The sequence below is a fragment of the Pinus tabuliformis genome, chromosome Q, assembly GCF_031772625.1.
Source record: "Pinus tabuliformis cultivar Carrire ecotype Pingquan chromosome Q, CPIR1, whole genome shotgun sequence".
NCBI classification, from domain to species: domain Eukaryota; kingdom Viridiplantae; phylum Streptophyta; class Pinopsida; order Pinales; family Pinaceae; genus Pinus; species Pinus tabuliformis.
Genome location: NC_142296.1, coordinates 152,371,072 through 152,389,561, shown reverse-complemented (window position 1 = coordinate 152,389,561; position 18,490 = coordinate 152,371,072). Strand labels below are relative to the sequence as shown.

Below are 18,490 nucleotides of genomic sequence, written 5' to 3'. Positions count from 1 at the left end.
AGCTTGGATGCCATCATTGATTTAAAACTTCGATGAGCATGTACCAAGGTACTCACCAATGTTTTTGAGTTTGTCAAGGCCAACCATCATGCACATCTAGCTAAGTGGTACACTTTATAATAGCTTCAAGTGTAGTTTTCATCATTGAGGAGTAACACATTGGGACCATTGCGACTTAAGAAAGGGCAAATGATCGAAGCGTAGATACATATAGCTATGCGCAAACCACCTCAACAACTTAAACACAACAACTTGAATTTTTGATGTGTGCAATGTTTACATATCATGTCTTGGCCCTTGTGGATAATATATTATATTATGGGGAACTCTATGCTTGGGTATCGAAGTTATGAATGATTTTGATCTATTTTGCATGGGGACCCATCCCTAGATTTTTTTTTACGTTCCTGTCTTTGTTGTGTTTCAAGGACTTGGGGAATCCTAGGAAATGTCCCCAAACTTCTGGGGACCTCATCGGGGACATTGGGAATTGTTGGTTGTCTCTAAGACATCCTGGGCAGATTTCAAGGATGTTCTCCTCAAATTTCAAGGATGTTCTAAGCATATATTGGGAATCGTCTGGGCATGTATATCTTCTGTTTTGAGAGTGGATGGTGATGATTGGACAATCTGATCATTTTTACCATCCAATTCTTTTGTATTAACTGAACCTGAAGTTGTAAAGCATGGGTTTTGTAAGATGGATTTCGACTTGGGAGTTTGGTGATTTAACTATTGTCTTTTCAGCAACAATATTATAGCAAGCAAAGCCTCCATGTCAAAAAACTAGGAAATGCCACGTTTCAAAGGGTCGATCCTTGCAATTCTTGCTCTTTTTTTTCTCTCTTTTTGGGGTCATCGTAGCTTTTACGTATTGTACGTGGTTTTCCAAGAATCATTCAAGTCTAGTTCCTTTACCATCCCAACCTCGAGCATTGTGAAAATAATTAGATAGTAATGACTTAGATTGGGTACTAAATGTTTGAATAAATTCCTATTCAATCACTTTCTTAATGTAAAATATGCATGTAATCTCTTTATAGAACCAAATTGTTTTGTAGTGGTTTTCAACACAACTGTAGCATGTACAAATCTGTAGAATCTATTGTGAAGGAAATGCCTTTTAAGTTTTAATGCGATTCATCATTACGAAGAAATATGAGAAAAAATATGCTATTGGCAGAGTTCTTTGTCTTGTAGATCCTTAATGGACCTTATTGCAAATGGAAAATAGTTCCAACTAACACTTAAGTTTCCTAAAGCTAAACTGCATTTTGTTCATGTTTAAGGGCTAATAATGGAATGCCACTTGGTTCATTTTTAAATTATCTTTTTAAAACTGAAAAGTCTTAAGGGCTATAATAGGGGTGCACCCCTTAGCCCAGATTATCCTTGAAATCTGCCCAAGAAATCTTTGAAATCTGCCTAAAACATCCCTAAAATCTGCCCGGAACATCTTGCGGATGGCCAACAAGTCCCCAAGTCCCTGTTGAAGTACCTAGTAGTTTGGGTACATTTCCTAGGGGCCTTGTTACTGCTCCTGTAAGTAGGGTTGTCAAAGATACTTGCAACTTGCTAGAACCAACACACACAGGACAAGGGCCCACTGTCATCTCAGCCCAAGTCCGCACTCTTTAAGCCCTACTACCTCCAAAATGGCTATGGGAGGATTTAATTGGAGGACCTCAACCAATACAAGACCAGTGATTTGTATGTGGTGTAATGGTTGAAGTGGAGGGGTTATATATTGCTCTCTAGTTGGCTTAATGTGTGAAATCTTCATAAAAGAGTACTAAAGCAACAAGAAAAGACACCCAAATCTAAGAAAATATATCGTGCCAATAGTCAAATTGAGTATTGAAAGAATATATTAATGCAATAACAAATTATTTCTATGATTAGTACCTTAGAGGGATTTTGTGCAATTTAGCTTGCTGTCATGTCACTGTTGTTTGCAAAATTTGCAGAAAACACAAGGAAATCCCCTTTGAAGACCACTTAAAAGTATCCAAACACTTCTAGATCCAAGATCTATAGGTGGGGATGCTATAAGATAAGAAATAAGCAACTTTGGACCACTTCTAAACCTTCACCTTCAACAAAACGAAATTACCAACAAGTTGGAAACTCACTTATTGAGGTTATAGGGTCAAAACCCCACTAGGTGCAAACCCATAAAATTATTCCAGCAAAATGTGAATGTTTTAATGGCTAAAAAGGATTACTTTCAGCTACAAATTAAATATCAGAACTTGCAAAATCAGATCTGAAGCTAAAACAAGGTGTGTTTAAGAGACATGAAAATGCACCATGTGTGGTGAGAACTCTGCTAAAAATGATGTGCTACAACTGCAACTTGATGCAGATCTGCACAAATAACTTAATACACCTATGAAATATATGTGGAAACTATGCTAAAAAAGGATGTGTTAATTACTTGGCTTGATCTAGAAATAATTGCTCTTTTGCCTAAGGATTTACTAGCTATGTATGATAAAACTTATACAGCAAGCCAATTATTAAACAAAAAGGAAAAGTTTTGGATTTTATAAATGAGGTTGTTGATCGAGTGAGGTTTACTTTGGCCTTTTACTTACCACTTTGCTAGGTTATGATCACAGCCCTCTCTTTGTTAACTTTTCATTGAGGACTAGGATTGAATGAGGATTTGGGTTGAGACTATCCCACTCAAGCTGGTCCAATTTCTTTGCAACAAATCTGATTCTACTGGGAGGATCTACTCATTTGAGATGCCCCAACTACTATATCAATTGTAACACCAATATCCTACACTCTTATTAAAGATATCCCCGAGAGGGTTTGTTCAACACTAGAATATGTCTTCTTGATTCTAAGGGCTAGATGAAGGCTTTTGGCCTAGATCTCCCCTTCCATGTGACCATCTATCTCAATGGATTGCTATAGCAACACTATGTAACCAAATAATACCTGCAAATTATTATATGAAGTACAAATTAAAGACGAAAGATAAGAAGAAAAGGAATAGAATATTCAACCCAGTAACACAAGTATTTTGCAAAATGGGTTCTTTACTAGGCATAAATCATCTCACAGATCAACAACAACCCCATCTAGAGGGGAGGCTAACATTTATAGTCTTTTCTTTAATGGTTTGTTAATGACTGGTTCGGCCTCTCTCTAGGAAAGTAATTACTTGTCATCAACATGTTGGAGACTAAGTAAGGCCTTTGATAAAAATATTTTATTACATTGAGTTTCCCCACTTAAGGGTTCGACTTGACTCACAAATCCTTAAGAATTCCAATGTTTCCTTCGGAATGTCCCTGGAAAACCAAGAAATGAAGAGTGGTAACCTTTAGAAGCCTAATGTGCCACTTGGATGCCCAACACTCAACCCTAGTGGCTAGGTTGAAGTTTGACTTGGTCCATGCAACTTGACTTGGTTCTATTGGAACTCAACTTGGTTGAAAATGATCTCCTTTTGATTTGCAATGGCTAGAAAAATGTGTTAGAAAAAGTGTACCAAGGACAAGTGTTTCCTGAGGCATGGTATCTTTCTTAGAAAAAGTGTCCAACATGACCCCTTGATTTAAATTTATGAGAAATAAAGTTAAAATGACTTTATAAGCATTAAAGTCATAAATTGACTTTTTGGTCTAATTAATGAAAAAGGTGATGAGGGGATAAAGTGACTTTATGAGTATTAAAGTCTAAGTGACTTAAGTGGGTCAATGAGAGATTATATCTCCACCCTTGATCTCAATGGCTAAGATTAAATCTCAACCATTGGATCTTAGGGTTTCCTTATGAGAAGACAAAAGGTCAAGGAAGGGGAAGAGACACCAATTCATTTTCTTCATAAGTTTTGGAGAAAAGGAGAGAGCACACAAGAGGAGCTGAGCTGAAGAGAAAGAGAGCAGCAAGGGCACAAATTCCAAGGGAGAAAAGTACAATTGAAGGACAGTGCGAATTCCAAGGAAAATGGGCACATAATTCAAAGTTGAGAGGGCATGGATTTCGAGGAGTTTTTCCAGCAGTTTTGCAACAAGGTACAACACAAATTTTGAGGGCAAGTATGAGCATTAATTGCACTATTTGTACAATAGGATCAACGCAAATTTTGAGGCAGCTAATGGCACAAAATTTGAGCTAAGTTGGGCACGAAATTTGAGGGGATTGTACAACATTTATTGCTGTCTATTTGTACAGCAAGTGGCACACCTTTTTGAGCAAGGAGGGTATAGAAATCGAGGCAACAAAGGCACAAAATTTGAAGAGGAACTCTGGCACAAATTTCTAGGAAATCTGGGCACGATTTCCAAGAGATAAGTCTGCATTTATTGCTGTAAATTTCTCTGAAGAATAATAAAACTCCTCTCTCTCTCTCGCTGGTTTTCCATTGGGGGTTTTTCCAGGGCCATTTTACCAAAAACAGTCGTGTCAAATTTTTTGTGTGGATGTTTGTGTTTTATCTCAGCAAAAGTGAAAAAGTAGTAGATTCTGTGTTTCAAATTGTGAAAATATTCATGTTATGACAACAACATATTAAATGCGGGTTGGGCATTAAAATTGATGAGGAACCACTAAACTTGAAACCGGGTTGGGTCTACACACCAAATTTCTACAAAATGTCCATATGCTAACTCCTTGGTCCAAGATGCCCAACGCAGTGTTGCACATGTTGCATTAATATCAGAATTATTGCAATATTATCGCCAAACTTCCCCTCGCTGATATTATCACAATAATTTCCATGTTTTGAATTTATCGTGATAATTTAATTTATTGCAATAATTTTAGTAATAATCTCTGGACGATGGAAATTATTGCCTTGCTGCTCATTTCAGTGAATTGAAGCCTCCAAGTCGGGTTTTTTGGGGTCATTTTGGGTTTTTATGTTGCTGAGATTGGGCTTTGAGGGGAGAAGCTGACTTGTGACCATTTTTCAACCAACAAACAAGAGGAAATCGTTAGTTTTATTTTCCATTAGTTGAGCATGTGCGGAGTGGACATCTACTCCAATATACCATTTCCATATTTCCAGGTATGTATGAAAATTGTCTTCCTTTCCTTTGTTTTTCAAGATCTAGTATAGGGTATGCAATGTTCATTAGATATACCTCTTTTTGCCCTCTTTGAATGGAGGATTTAATACTTATGTAGCTAGGGTATTTTAATTGGAGCATTTTTGATGTTTTTTCAATATTGTGGATTTGTATTCTATTTCTAAGTTCCCCTCTTTTTTCATCCTATAAGTTTACAAATTGAATCAATGCTTTAGACTCTAGAATCTACGCATTTCAAGAATCAAAATGCCAAAGCCATTGGATCCAATGCGGGAGTATGGTTTACCCTATGAGGGTCACAATAGAATGAGGTTGAATTGCAAGTTATGTGGTATGGAAATGTTTGGTGGAATCAGTTGTTTGAAATACCACCTTGCCAAAATACCAGGGAATGAAGTGGATCTTTACCCAACATCCACCCCATAAATTATCCACATTGCAAACCAATCCATTTTTCAAATGCATAAGAGAGATCAAAAGAAAGAAGCGAGGCTTGAGCTTGCAAATAGATCTACAAGCTTCTCAATAGTGGGGGAAAGCCAATCCTCAAGCTCACATTCTACAATCCCTAGCCCCTCAGTGGCCTCACCTTTCTTTGTGCCGATATCTGTGCCTAGAGTGCATCCTTCTATTCAGTCAATGGTAAAATGGAAGGAGAAGGAAGAGGCTGAGAAAATTGTGGCAAAATACTTTCTATGGGGTGCCATACAACCCATTCTACCATTCCATGCTTGAAGCTGTTGCCATTGTTGGCTTGGGCTATAAGGTTCCTTCTTATAATGACTTGAGAGGGCAGCTGCTTCATCCTTCAAGGTGAAAAGGTTGGTTGCACAAGGACATTTGCTGAGTTGAAAGAATCATGGGAGATCACTGGATGAACCATTATGTTAGATAGTTGGACAATTGGGAAGGACAGGTGCATTATGAATTTCTTGGTTAATTGTTCCAAGGGGACAATATTTATCAAATCAATTGATGCATATGCATACATTAAAGATGCATAGTTATTATCATTATGTGAGTTATTGGATAACTTCATCCAAGAGATAGGTTCGTAGTGTGTTGTCCAAGTCATTACAGACAATGCTGCTAATTATGTTGTTGCTGGCAAGTTGCTCATGGAGAGGTATCGAAGCTTATATTGGACTCCTTGCGCCACCCATTGCATTGATTTGATGCTAGAGGACATGGGAATAATTCCTTGGATCAAGGAAATTATTGACATGGCTAGGAGTGTTACAAAATATATTTACAATCATACATTTGCTCTAACACCCAGGAGAGAATTCACAGGGGGCAAGGAGTTGGTTCATCTTTGTTAAAATTGGCAACTAGGGCCAAATTCCACTTTGGGCAAGTCTTTTGAAGAAGATAATTATGGCATTGAATTCCTCTTTTTGAGAGGACCAAAATCGACATAAAGATCATCAAATTTGGATAAGGAGAAATGGGTTTTTGAATTTATGCCCACTCATATGTAAATTATCAAGGTCGGCCTCACCTCCATGTGGGCTCATAAAGCCCAAATGCCATGTCTCTTGATCCTCACCAATTTGTATATATAGAGGTGTCCTCCAACCTCATTTGTGACACCTTATGTGCACTTTGGCAAATATATCTCTGAGGCAACGAAGCTTAAGGAGGACGAATTTGGTTATGGTTGGGACTGTTTTGGTTAGGGTTTTGTCTCAGCAGGTCCGAGTTTAGGAGCAGAGCTGTGCTATGGTTAAGAGAAGACTTGTGTATGGATTGTGACTTGTTTTGCATGGGACTTCTCTCTGAAGTTAAGCTACAACTAGGAGGCTCATTTTCAGCTAGATTGTAGGCCTAGAATCACTTGTTTAGGAAGCTGAGGTGCAGTAGAAGGCCATAGACCTAAAATGATATTGAACAGGTGCTTGTTGGAGATGGTTTGGAGACTTAAAAAGAGGCCAAAACCGTAGCCAAGAATAGCGCCCTTGTCTGGAGAGAAGGCCACACTGTTTGAAGGTCTTCACGTGTTGGATGGGCTATAGCAGGATGTTATAGAAGCCCTTACCAAGAGCTGCAGAGTGAATGATGGTCTTAATGTGGTCATAAATCAATGCCTGAAGCCAGCAAAGGGCAACATCATGTAGGATAAGGAAGGCCACAATAGAAAGGAGGATTTTTGGACTAGTTGAATTAGAAAGCAGTGGATTGTAGTTGCCCTAACCAGATCAACCTTCTACAATAATGTAATTTTTCCTTTGTGAATAGAGTGCCCGACTTACAAGATTTATTGGATCTAAGAGCAGTGATACTGGATCATCATATTGGCAAGTTATTTTAAATCATTGTACTCTCTCTCTGTCTCTCTGTTGAACATTTGATATTAATAAAAGAAGAATTGATAAAGGGTTTTCCCCATCTTGGTGTTTTTCCTTGGCTTGTGCCAATTACTGTGTTTTCTTGTCTTGGCTTGTCTTCTGCATTAATGTTGAATGTCCTTTCATCAGTTACTGTTATAAGTCAATGATTAATGTGATTGCTAATGGACTAATGGAATGAAGAATGGGCTCATGAAGTAACTGACCTAAGCAAAGAACATGTTAACTTAAAATTAACAATCTTGCTATCACACATTTTCCAACTAGTTTCATTTCTCTTCAATCTCTCCCTCCATAATTTGATGTTGGAGTTGCATAGGATGTTTCTCTTAGATGAGTGGAACACTTCTATCTATAGCACCAAAGTGGATGGGCAAACCATAGTCGAATTTGTGAGACACAATCAAAGTTTTTGGATGGGAGTGGAGTTGTGTGCTATCAGTGAACCTTTAGTAAAGGTTCTTTGCTTGGTTAATGGTGAGATGCCCGCAATGGGCTACTTGTATGAGGCCATGGATATGGCCAAGGAAGTTATCATGAGTACTATGAGGACAAGGGGGAAGATGTATTCACTAGACGAGACAAGATATGCACTGTGATTGATGAGTGATGGAACAACACTCTCCATCATTTGATTCATGCAACATGGTTCTATCTCAACCTTGCATTTTCTTATGCATGTGGATTTTAGGTTTGATGCAAAGGTTATGGATGGATTTTACATGTATTTAGAGGACGATGTTGACTCATGCTGAACACAACGAGATTTCCAAACAACTTGAGGTATATAAGTTGAGTTCTAGGACATTTGGGTATGATATGGCTATCCAATACAAAACTACTAGGATGCCAAGAAAGCTACAAGTAAAATTTATTTCAATTTTTTGAAATTTCAAATTAAAATGCATTTCCTTTCTATTTATGATTCTATTTGACATTTGTAACTTAATAGAAATTTGAAATATAACTCATTGTCTTTCCTTGGAAATTTGAATACTTTCCATTTATTTGTTGTAGATGTTTTGTGGGCAAAGTATGATAGAAGAGTCCAAGAGTTGCAAAATCTTGCCATTCGGGTCCTAAGTCAAACTTGCATCTCTTTAGAGTGTGAGCACAATTGGAGTGTTAGAAAATTTCAATTTTATTTTTTATTTTTATAAGTTCATTAATTTAATTTATGGCATATGACCATGGGACATTTGCAACTCTTCAAGGTGTGAGCACAATTGGAGTGTGTTTGAAAATATACAGTCCAAGAAGTGCAACATGTTAGAAATTTTCAAATTTAAATTTAACTTTTTTATAAGTTCATTAATTTAATTTATGACATATGCCCATGGGACATCATCCTCTAATCACAAATTACCCCTCATGTAGGTTAGATGTCCATCGCTTCAATGACATCAGGGTCTACTGCAATCTCAAGTTATGGGTTAGGCAGGTAAATAAACTACCTGATACAGATGCCATTTCATTGGAGGCACTTGACAACATGAGTCCATGGAGGGTGGAGACTGAGAGGCCTATAATGGAGGCACCTAAGTGGTTGGAGCAAGAGGCTGAGGAGTTGGAGGAGGAGGAAGAGGTGGAGGATGCTCTGTTGAGCTTTGTAGCTTAGAAGGTACTTCTAGTCTTATGTCTTGAACTCTTGACTAGAACAAACTTGATTTGCCTCGTTAGGAGCTTGCATTCGACATGCAGAGTGTGCAAGTGAGTTGCACACATGTCGATGTGATGTGCATGTAAAGCAAGCTGGATTTATGACTTATTCTTGAGTTAAAGTAGAGAAAGCTAAAGATAGGATAGTTAACTAAAGTAATGTCACTGATCTCCAGTTAACTTGACCAGCTAATTTTGGCCATCAATCTTAGCTTGGGAAAGTTATAAATTGAGCTTAATGTGAGGTGCTAAGACATAATAGTAGCACAAGATTGAGAAAGGCTTCTCAGCGAACATGTGCTAGGTCCAAAAGAGTGCAGTGAGGCTGGTGATCAGTATTGTATTTTCTCAGTTAGGCCACTATCCCTGGTATGAGAGCCCAAGTAAGTTTTGTGATTAATTTATTAATGAAGAACTGGTGATTGGGCAAAAATCTGTTTATGTGTGTGTGTGATTCAGATCGAGTGTTATTTTTGTTGAAGAATGTAACTAGTTTCGGTCATCATATTTATATTTGAGTCAAAGAATGAAAAAGAAATTTTTATTTTTATTTTTATTACAATGACTTATTAAAGCATGGGTTTCATGCTTGGGTCATCTTTTTATTTTCTAAGTCCCCATTGTGGACTTCTAGGTTTTATATTGAGTCATTAGAGTCATTGTCCATTTAATGAGACCCTTCTTGGGCTTTTGTATATGTAAAAAGAATTATTATTGAGTCAATAATGTATTTTGTCACCTCCACACCAAGTCAGCCCTATCCTAATGAAGTCGGCTTACAAGAGGACAATTCAACCCACAAAAGATGCTATATATACAAGAGCAGTTCAATCTATTTGGACATCAACTCAACAAGTTCGATACACATCAAGGAAGTGTAGAAAAAGTGCGAACTTCAAGGGGAAGAAGGAAGAAGTACAAGTCGAAGATTCTAGGATACCTCTTTCTCTCTTTTATGTGAAGTTACTGGGCTATTTGCTGGATTGAAGTTCTGTTGCTGGGAGGGTCGAAATTTTGAAAATGTTGGGTCGAAGATTCTACTGTTGGAAGGTCGAAATTCTGAATTTGTTGGGTCAAAGTGTTGTTGTTGCAAGGTCGAAGATCTAGATCGAAGTTGTTGGAAGAAAGCGCTGACTTGGTGGTTGGAGGAGGTCTGTGTTTAGGTTGAAGAGTCTTGGATTATCTCGTCTTAACTACTAAAGGAAGAAGTCTGACTGGGTTTTCCCTAGATAGGGGTTTTGCCCTGGGAAAGTGCCTACATCTTGTGTATCTTGTTCTTGTGATCTTCATACACACATAATTTGGTAATTTCTTGATGAAATATAATATAATAAAGATATAAAATAAGGCAACATAATTCACAAGTAATTATCAAGAAAGAGAAATCTAACCCTAATTCTACTAGCATTTATTTCTCAACATGGCTTCAGAGCTATAAGGTCAAGGAAGATTGGAGATCACTCTGTTGGCTTGAAAGGACTACTCCCTCTGTGATAAGATACTTGAAAATGGGATTCAATGTTGCAGGAAGCTGGATGAAAAGAATCATCTACAACTTATTCAACAAGGTCAAAAGCAAAAGGTTTTTGGCTGCACTCATAGGTTCACTCAATGACGACAATGTTTGGATTATTGATAGTGGAGCATCAAGACACATGACAGGGGATAACAAACAACTTCACACTCTATGAAAGGAACAACCTTCTCATGCAGTGGACTTGGGAGACAACAAAAGCTATGCCGTGAAAGGCTTGGGATTAACTTCTTTGAAGCTGGACAATGGAACAAAGCTACATCTCAACAATATACTCTATGTTCCAGGTTTGAAAAATAATTTACTTTCAATTTCTTGCTTAGAAGATAAAGGTGATAGAGTTGCTTTTGTAGATGGAAAGGTTTTGGCTTGGGGTAAATATTCAAGCATTGATAAAGCTAGGGTTATTGGAATTCGTGAAGGAAGTCTCGGCATACCTACTAAACACAGTTATGATCCCAATTGTAATCATGGTCTCGGTGGTGGTCTAAAGAAGATCTCGGTGGTAATGCAGCAAGGGTGCAATAATGATGCAACTGTAATGATGGTGCAGTAGAGATGATCTTAGTAAGAATGCAGTGAAGATGGAACAATGATGAAGCAACAACAATGAACTAAGTACAGATGGAGATATGGTGCAGTAGTCGTACTCTCGTGAATATCTCAATGAAGGAAGCATGAATGATGATCTCTGTGAAGCAGTAATGATGATGATGACCTTAGCAGCAAGAAGAGGATTGGTGTCTTGGTCTTGGAGTGGCCTAGTAGGTCAAGGGTCATGGTCTTGGTATTCGTCAATTGGAATCTCTATAAGAAGAATTTTGTGTGGGTTTTTCTCTCCAAGAGGGAGAGGTTTTGGCACATCTCGTGTTCTTGCCTCTTTGTTTTGGTAGCTATTTGATGAACTAATGAAGACACACTCTAATAATAACTAATGAAGACTATGTTAAGAAGAAAAGTTAAAACACCTCACAAATAGTTATCAAGTCAAGAAGAATCACATTAATACTACATTGGCCCTAGATTCTTCAACAATGTCAACGCCATGTTGCCAACATAATCAATCAAAAGAGAGCTTGATGTGATCTGTGACATTTGATCCACTCGATGGTGAGTGATCTTGACTTTTCAAAAAATTTGGTGTTTCTAGATTCCATCAGAATCCCAGTAGCTTAGATTTTCTGATTTCAATATCAAATATGTGTAATAAGTTGGAGAATTCTCTTCGTAAGATTGGAATCACTGCCTGTCCTTGATCATCTGAATTTTTAATTTGTATTTTCTTTTATTTCAGCCCTTATCTTGTGCCCTCTGCTGTGTCCTCAAACATACACCTTATATTAGGTGATCTCTAGACTTGATGATCATTAGGCTCCATATTACATGGCTTTCCTAGTAGCTATATTGTTTCCATGAATTTACTGTTGATGTTCATTCTTGCAACTTGCAAACTATCTTGACAAGCCAATTACTGTTACCTTGCAGCAAACATCACATGTTTCTTGTTATAAATAGACAAAGCTACATTATTTAGTCACACCAAAGTTGGTATGCTTCTCTAGTAGTTATATTGCTTCTTTGATTACATAGATGCATCTTGCATGGATTTACCGTTGATGTTCATTCTTGCAACTTGCAAACTACCTTGACAAGCCAATTACTGTAACCAACGGTAAATCCATGGAAGATGCATCTATGTAATCAAAGAAGCAATATAATTGCTGGAGAAGCATACCAACTTTGGTGTGACTAAATAATGTAGCTTTGTCTATTTGTAAACATCACATATTTCCTGTTACAAATAGACAAAGCCACATTATTTAGCCATACCAAAGTTGGTATGCTTCTGATTTGCTTAAAGATTTTAACATTTTCTTGCATTAGATTTCTGACCATAATTTCTTGTTCTTCAGATATGTAGACCTTGGTCATGAATGTTTGATGAATTACTGCTATTAAATCTCATTGATTTTGCTTTGAGAAAAAACAATGAGCATGCATTCCTCCAGTAGCATGTTGGAAATACTGAGAGGGGGGTGAATTAGCGTTTCTTTCCCCACTATTGTTTTACTAGTTAAAACATATATATTCAGAACACAAGATGAACAACAAGAATAAATGCTTTTATTAACATAAACTGTGCAGTAAAATAGATACAAAATATAGATGGTTACAATCAGTTGCCAAGCTCCAACTTGGACTTTGGTGAGGCTCCAACCTCCAGAGCACCAACTCTATTTTGCCAAGACACCAATCTTGGACTTAGGAGCACCAACTCCCAAAGACTTCAATCCTTCCATACTTTTGAGGCACCAGCCCCAAGGACTCCAATCCTTCTTACATATCAAGATTCATTTGATAGTGCTGTTCTGCTCTCAGAACTCTTTTCTGCTGAGTTCTGTCTATTTACAACTTCACTGTAGTCTCCAAACTACAGTATCAATGACAACCAGTCTTCTTATGAATGAGTCTTTACAACTCTGCACATTTCCCACGCATAGTCTCCAATCGCCTTCATGCTCTCTGATAATGTCTTCACACAGCTCTAGTCAGTCTACTGTTAGCTACACTAAGCTCTGCATAAAGAACAACTTCTTGTTCAAGCTTATGTTCTCTGTTAGCTACTTCTCCCCTTCGATTGTCTGCTGTCCTATTGGCCCTTCGGCCCTCTTTCTGTTCTGCTGGATCCTCTCGCTGCCTCTGTCTCCTCCAACTTATTTTCCACAGTGTTCAACAACCTTCAACAACATTCACCGCTGCTGCTTCTGCTATCTCACACTCTGGTTCTTCACCATACCAACAACAACCACAATCCTTTGTTTTTACTGTTTTATGCATTCTCGTGCCTCTGTCCATTCGTTTCCTCTTACACCGCCTCTTAGACTTCCTCAACGCTTGCTGTCATTTCCTTTGTGCTCGCTTGCTTCTTCAGCTTCCCATCTTTCGGTTTCCTTTGTCTATTCATGCTCACAGGACACGTTGAATCAATGGCCAGGTCCAAGTCATACGCAGAGGACACATATTCAGAAAACTGTAACAACGCTCCTGTTTTCTCATGATAGCAGGCATACACAGGGATGGCATTATTTAACGAACCTGCCACGTCCTGATCGCAATCGCCATTGGCTTGAATCTAGTCTTCTGAGCTATCGGGAGCATTCCTTAACGTATCTCAGTCTCCAAACCCCGCGCAAGCAATATATACAAATACACAGGAATTATGATCGAACACAGGCAAAAACTAAAGGGCGGACTTCAGAAAATATTACACTCATATTTATTTATGCATCGGGTCCGCGCTTAAATCACAATCGGCGATTCGTGATTGTCGGGGATCCTTTATATATCGGACCCATGACTCCGCCGATGGCCGACGACCGATCCTCCTATGGACACGATATAACAATGAACCATAGTTAATATTCACGTCGGGTCCGCAACCTTATCGCAATCGGTGCTTGGGTGTGGCAAGGCTTCATAACATATGCGATTGCCGATGACCGATTCCCCTGCTGGACGCGATATTATATAAACTGTTTTGATGAGTCCATCGGGTCCATTTGTATATATCGCAATCATAATCGCCATGAATCTCCACCGTCGATCGCCCACGATCCGACGGTCTCTGCTATGTTTACCGCACGATTAAACCCCGCGCACTTTCCTCGTCATCTGACCGTTCGTCGCAAGCCCTGATCGTGCGACTTGCACGCACGTTAACCCGCGGGGGCGGTGGTTTTTGTCTGCCATGCGTTGTGATCTTATGGGATCGTGCGGCCATATACGAAAACCGCCTTGGGCCCAAAGGCGGTGCGGGGAATACCGCCTGCCCGCGAAACCGCCTGTTCCCCAGTCGTTAACCTCCGTGCGTCTTCCGCCTCCGTCAACCGTCAGATTTGCCGCGTCCAGATCCAACAGCCTTCGTTCCTCCATCCATATTTCCTCCCGATACCTCCTTCTGATGTGATCTCCACCGTTGATTTATATGATCCGACAGCTCACGATGCACCTCTCCCGCCGATAGTGTTAAAGCATATGTATATGGGTTTTCTCCTCCGATAATGTATTCTGCTCATACAATATAAACTCTGCCTTTTCCACTCCGTCAGTGTATTTGCATATGAGTCTAAGTCTTCCGCCTCCGATAGTTCTGTTTGCGTTAAATGCATATACAGGTCTTTGCCGCCATATGCATGTTTATGCCGTGGATAGTGTTAAAGCACTCTGTGTGCTCCACTTGGCTCCTCTTGGCTCCTCTTGTGTGCTCCAATGGTTGTCTGCTCCTCTGTTTGCCATGTATGCTTCTCTTCTTTGGCATATATATATGGCTCCTTTTGTAGCTCCTCTTGCTCCAATGTGGCTCCTCTCGTCTCCATCTGCTCCTTTGGCCTCTCGTCTCCATCTGCTCCTCTGGCTTGGCAGTGTCTTTCAAAGACCTCCTTGCATATATGAATGCCTCTCTTGCTCTGATATCCTGCAATATGCTTTGATATGCCTCCTTTGGTAACTCCTCTTGCTTATGGCTTGGCTATCTTGATGGCCTTGCTCCTGTCTCTTCATGAATCTGCTCTGCATCCCCTTGGCTTCATGTCATCCTCTAGTATCCAGAATATTGCCATATTGACATCAATGACAACCTAGGTCAACACAGCATACATCTGGTTTCCCTTTCTTGAGTTTGTCTTCTCCCTAGGAAGGAATATCATTGTTCATATTCTTCTGCCCTAAGAAACAGTTGGCATTTTGCATATCTTGCCTATAAAGGTGGCAAGGCCGCATTTTACAGGAAAAACTTGTTGATGCATGGAAACAACTGATGCATGCTTCAGTTTAACTATATATGTTGTCCATCTTGTCATATGGGAAAGTAGTTAGATTTTTACCTCTTTAGCTCGGATTGCTTTCTCCACAGCATCAGGGTGCACACTGCAGCGGAGAATAAGGCAGAGAGGGTGCTTCCAGCCTTTTTTTACAGTACTATTGAACAACTATTGAACAAGTTTAATGAGGGTGCAGTAGACAGAGATATAGGCTGCTGTTTGGTAGAGGATGCATGGATTCAGCATGCATGCATGTGTCACCTTTAGTTTATTTCCAGTTTCAGATTTAGCAATTCCAGTTTTAGATGGAGTTAGCCTGTTGTCAGAGGTCTGCTTTTGTTAGTCTTCAGTTCGGCATACTGTTCTGTTCATTTTTTGAGTGCTTACATGATCTACATTAGACTGGGCACATAAGAGTCTTCCAGATTTAGATAGGGTGCTCCATTCTAGGAAGTTATCTCATGTATTCTGGGCACATTATTCTTGGCAGATTTAGGGTTAGGGTTTCCTATCCTAACTAGGTGCACCATGAGTATGGAATGCATTAATTGTAATCCTACTCCTAGTCTATAAAGGAGAGAGAGAACTTCCACTGAGATGGTTAACAAGTTTATGGTTTTGAGCTACTCCATTAGAGTTTACTGTTTTTTCAGATTTAATAAAACAGGTATGCAGATTCAAGAGCTTTGTTTTTTGGGTAATTTCTGTTAGTGTTTCCAGCAGCACGTGTTTGTGGAATATAGTATTCAGAGATTGCAGTTTTGATAGGTTTCAGTTTTAAAGCCTTTTAGGGTGTAATTATTCTTTTAGAATAGAATTTGCTTACTGTGGTTTGAGAAATTTCAACAAAAGTATGTCATGGTTTCTAGTTATTAACTTATTTACTGTTTTGATTTCGCTTTTCTGGTTGATGTTATAAACACCAATATCAATTACTGTCAAACTCATATGCTCTGAACATTTGGAAATTTTCTCTTTTGCAGTGTGTACTACAAAGGATGGTAGTATAGCATATGACAGAGAATGTGACAGCCAGAAATCTATCATAAAAATTGCTGTGTTATCTGCTGGTACGATACCATTAATACTTTAATGGCTAGAATTGCCCTGTTATCAACTGTTCTTTAAACATTAAAGGCTAGGATTTGGTGTTTTCATTATACCTGTCAGAGTCCATGAAAATCACTCCTTGTGGAAATATTGGTTTGAGTTTTTGTTCAAACAGTATATGAGAATTGTAGAGTATTAGTAACTTCACAACTTAATAAGGAATAACTTCGTGGTGCTCTTAACAGGAATATTAGCTACAGCAACCATTCTTGCAGGCCTTGTTATTTCCTTTGCATTGGTAAGGTATCGCAGGTATTCATCTTCTGAGATAAAAAGACATAGTGATCCAAGTCAACTTGCAAGCCTTCTTTCATTCCATGGTAAGGCGTGCACCACAAAATTGTTCACATACGCAGAGCTGGAGAGAGCTACAAAATGTTTTGCACCGAGTGAGAAACTAGGAAATGGTGCTTGTGGAACAGTTTATGCTGGAAAGCTGCCTGATGGATCCCTCGTGGCTGTAAAAAGAATACACTATGGAAGCACTCAAGGGACACAACAGATTATTAATGAAGTAAATGTCCTCTCAACTGTGAAACATTCAAATCTAGTACGACTTCTTGGTTGTTGCATTGAGATGGGTAGCCCACTCTTAGTCTATGAGTTTGTTCCAAATGGCACCTTGGCACAGCATCTGCAACGAGAGAGGGGCGAAGGTTTAAATTGGCCAACACGAATTAGTATTGCTACAGAAACTGCAAAAGCCATTGCATACCTACATTCGACAATGACTCCACCAATATATCATCGCGATGTCAAGTCCAGTAATATTCTTCTAGATTATGATTTCAATGCAAAAGTTGCAGATTTTGGACTTTCAAGGCTAGGACTTCTAGATGGATCCCATATCTCCACTATTCCTCAAGGTACTCCTGGGTACCTTGATCCAGAGTATCATCAGAACTTCCATCTCTCAGATAAGAGTGATGTGTACAGCTTTGGTGTGGTTCTAATTGAATTGATTACAGCTATGAAGCCAGTCGATTTTTCTCGTGACAAAAAAGAGGTTAATCTTGCTTCTCTTGCCATGTCAAAGATTGGAAGCAACTGCCTTGATGAAATTATTGATCCCTTCCTCCAGGTTCACAAGCAACCTTTGCTCCGGGGACTGGTGCAAAGAGTTGCTGAGGTTGCATTTAGATGTTTGTCATTTGACAAAGATGCTAGACCTTCTATGATAGAAGTTGCAGAGGAACTTCTACTAATCAACAAAGATTGCATGCATGTGAGGATCCCCTCACCACAGGAGATCTTCAAATCAAGCTTTGAAAGTAAATTTCTGCAGAAGGTTAGCATGTCCCCCAGCTCTATTCAACCACCTTGGACAAGCAATGGTAGCTCATTATCCGAGACTCTTCCAAATACAATCAAACATTGATATATTTAGCTGATTTCTTGGACTTTAGGCATATCATGTGTAATTTTGAGGTGTTTATAAGCATAAGAAGAAGCCATTGTGTTGGTTTCCTTCTGTACTTTTCTTGATATACTGTTTATTGGAACATATTCTTTCTGGTTGGTTGTTGGGGGTTTGGTGGGGGGTGCAGAGAAGGTTCTGGGGTAGGTAGGTTGAGACAGCTTTTCAACTCATTATGTCTGAATCCTGGTGTTGATGTTGTATGCCTTTACCACCCTTAATTGCAAATGGCTTAAGGCGATTTTCCAAAGGATTCTATTATCTGGTTCAAAATGTTATGGAATACAGCCACAAAGTTTTAGTTCAAGGTCAAGTAATGATTTTTGTTGAGAGTTAAACAGAGGGACTTCATTTGTGAGTGCAAATGTGATTTTCGTGTTAGAATGGTTGGCTTTTCACCAAACAAACTTCATTTAAGGCCTTACAAAATTTCACTGTTCTGCATCATTAATTTCCTTGTTCTAGTAATAACCTTTTTTTTTTTCATTTAGTAAAAGATAAAATAATACTATCTGTATTCTGAAATATATAAACTCCACTGTTGATTTACATGT

At 38.8% G+C, this 18,490-nt stretch overlaps 1 protein-coding gene across 1 annotated transcript in view; it reads left to right on the top strand.

Moving 5' to 3' along the window:
* The window catches only part of LOC149218710 (wall-associated receptor kinase-like 21), a 34,966-nt gene extending 16,723 nt beyond the window's left edge, over positions 1-18,243 (top strand). The window contains exons 2-3 of the mRNA XM_089384130.1: positions 16,393-16,479; positions 16,705-18,243. Coding sequence (XP_089240256.1) covers positions 16,393-16,479; positions 16,705-17,897 — 1,280 coding nt within the window. The 3' untranslated portion in view covers positions 17,898-18,243. The remainder of the gene's footprint in view (positions 1-16,392; positions 16,480-16,704) is intronic.
* The last annotated feature ends 247 nt before the right edge of the window (positions 18,244-18,490 follow it).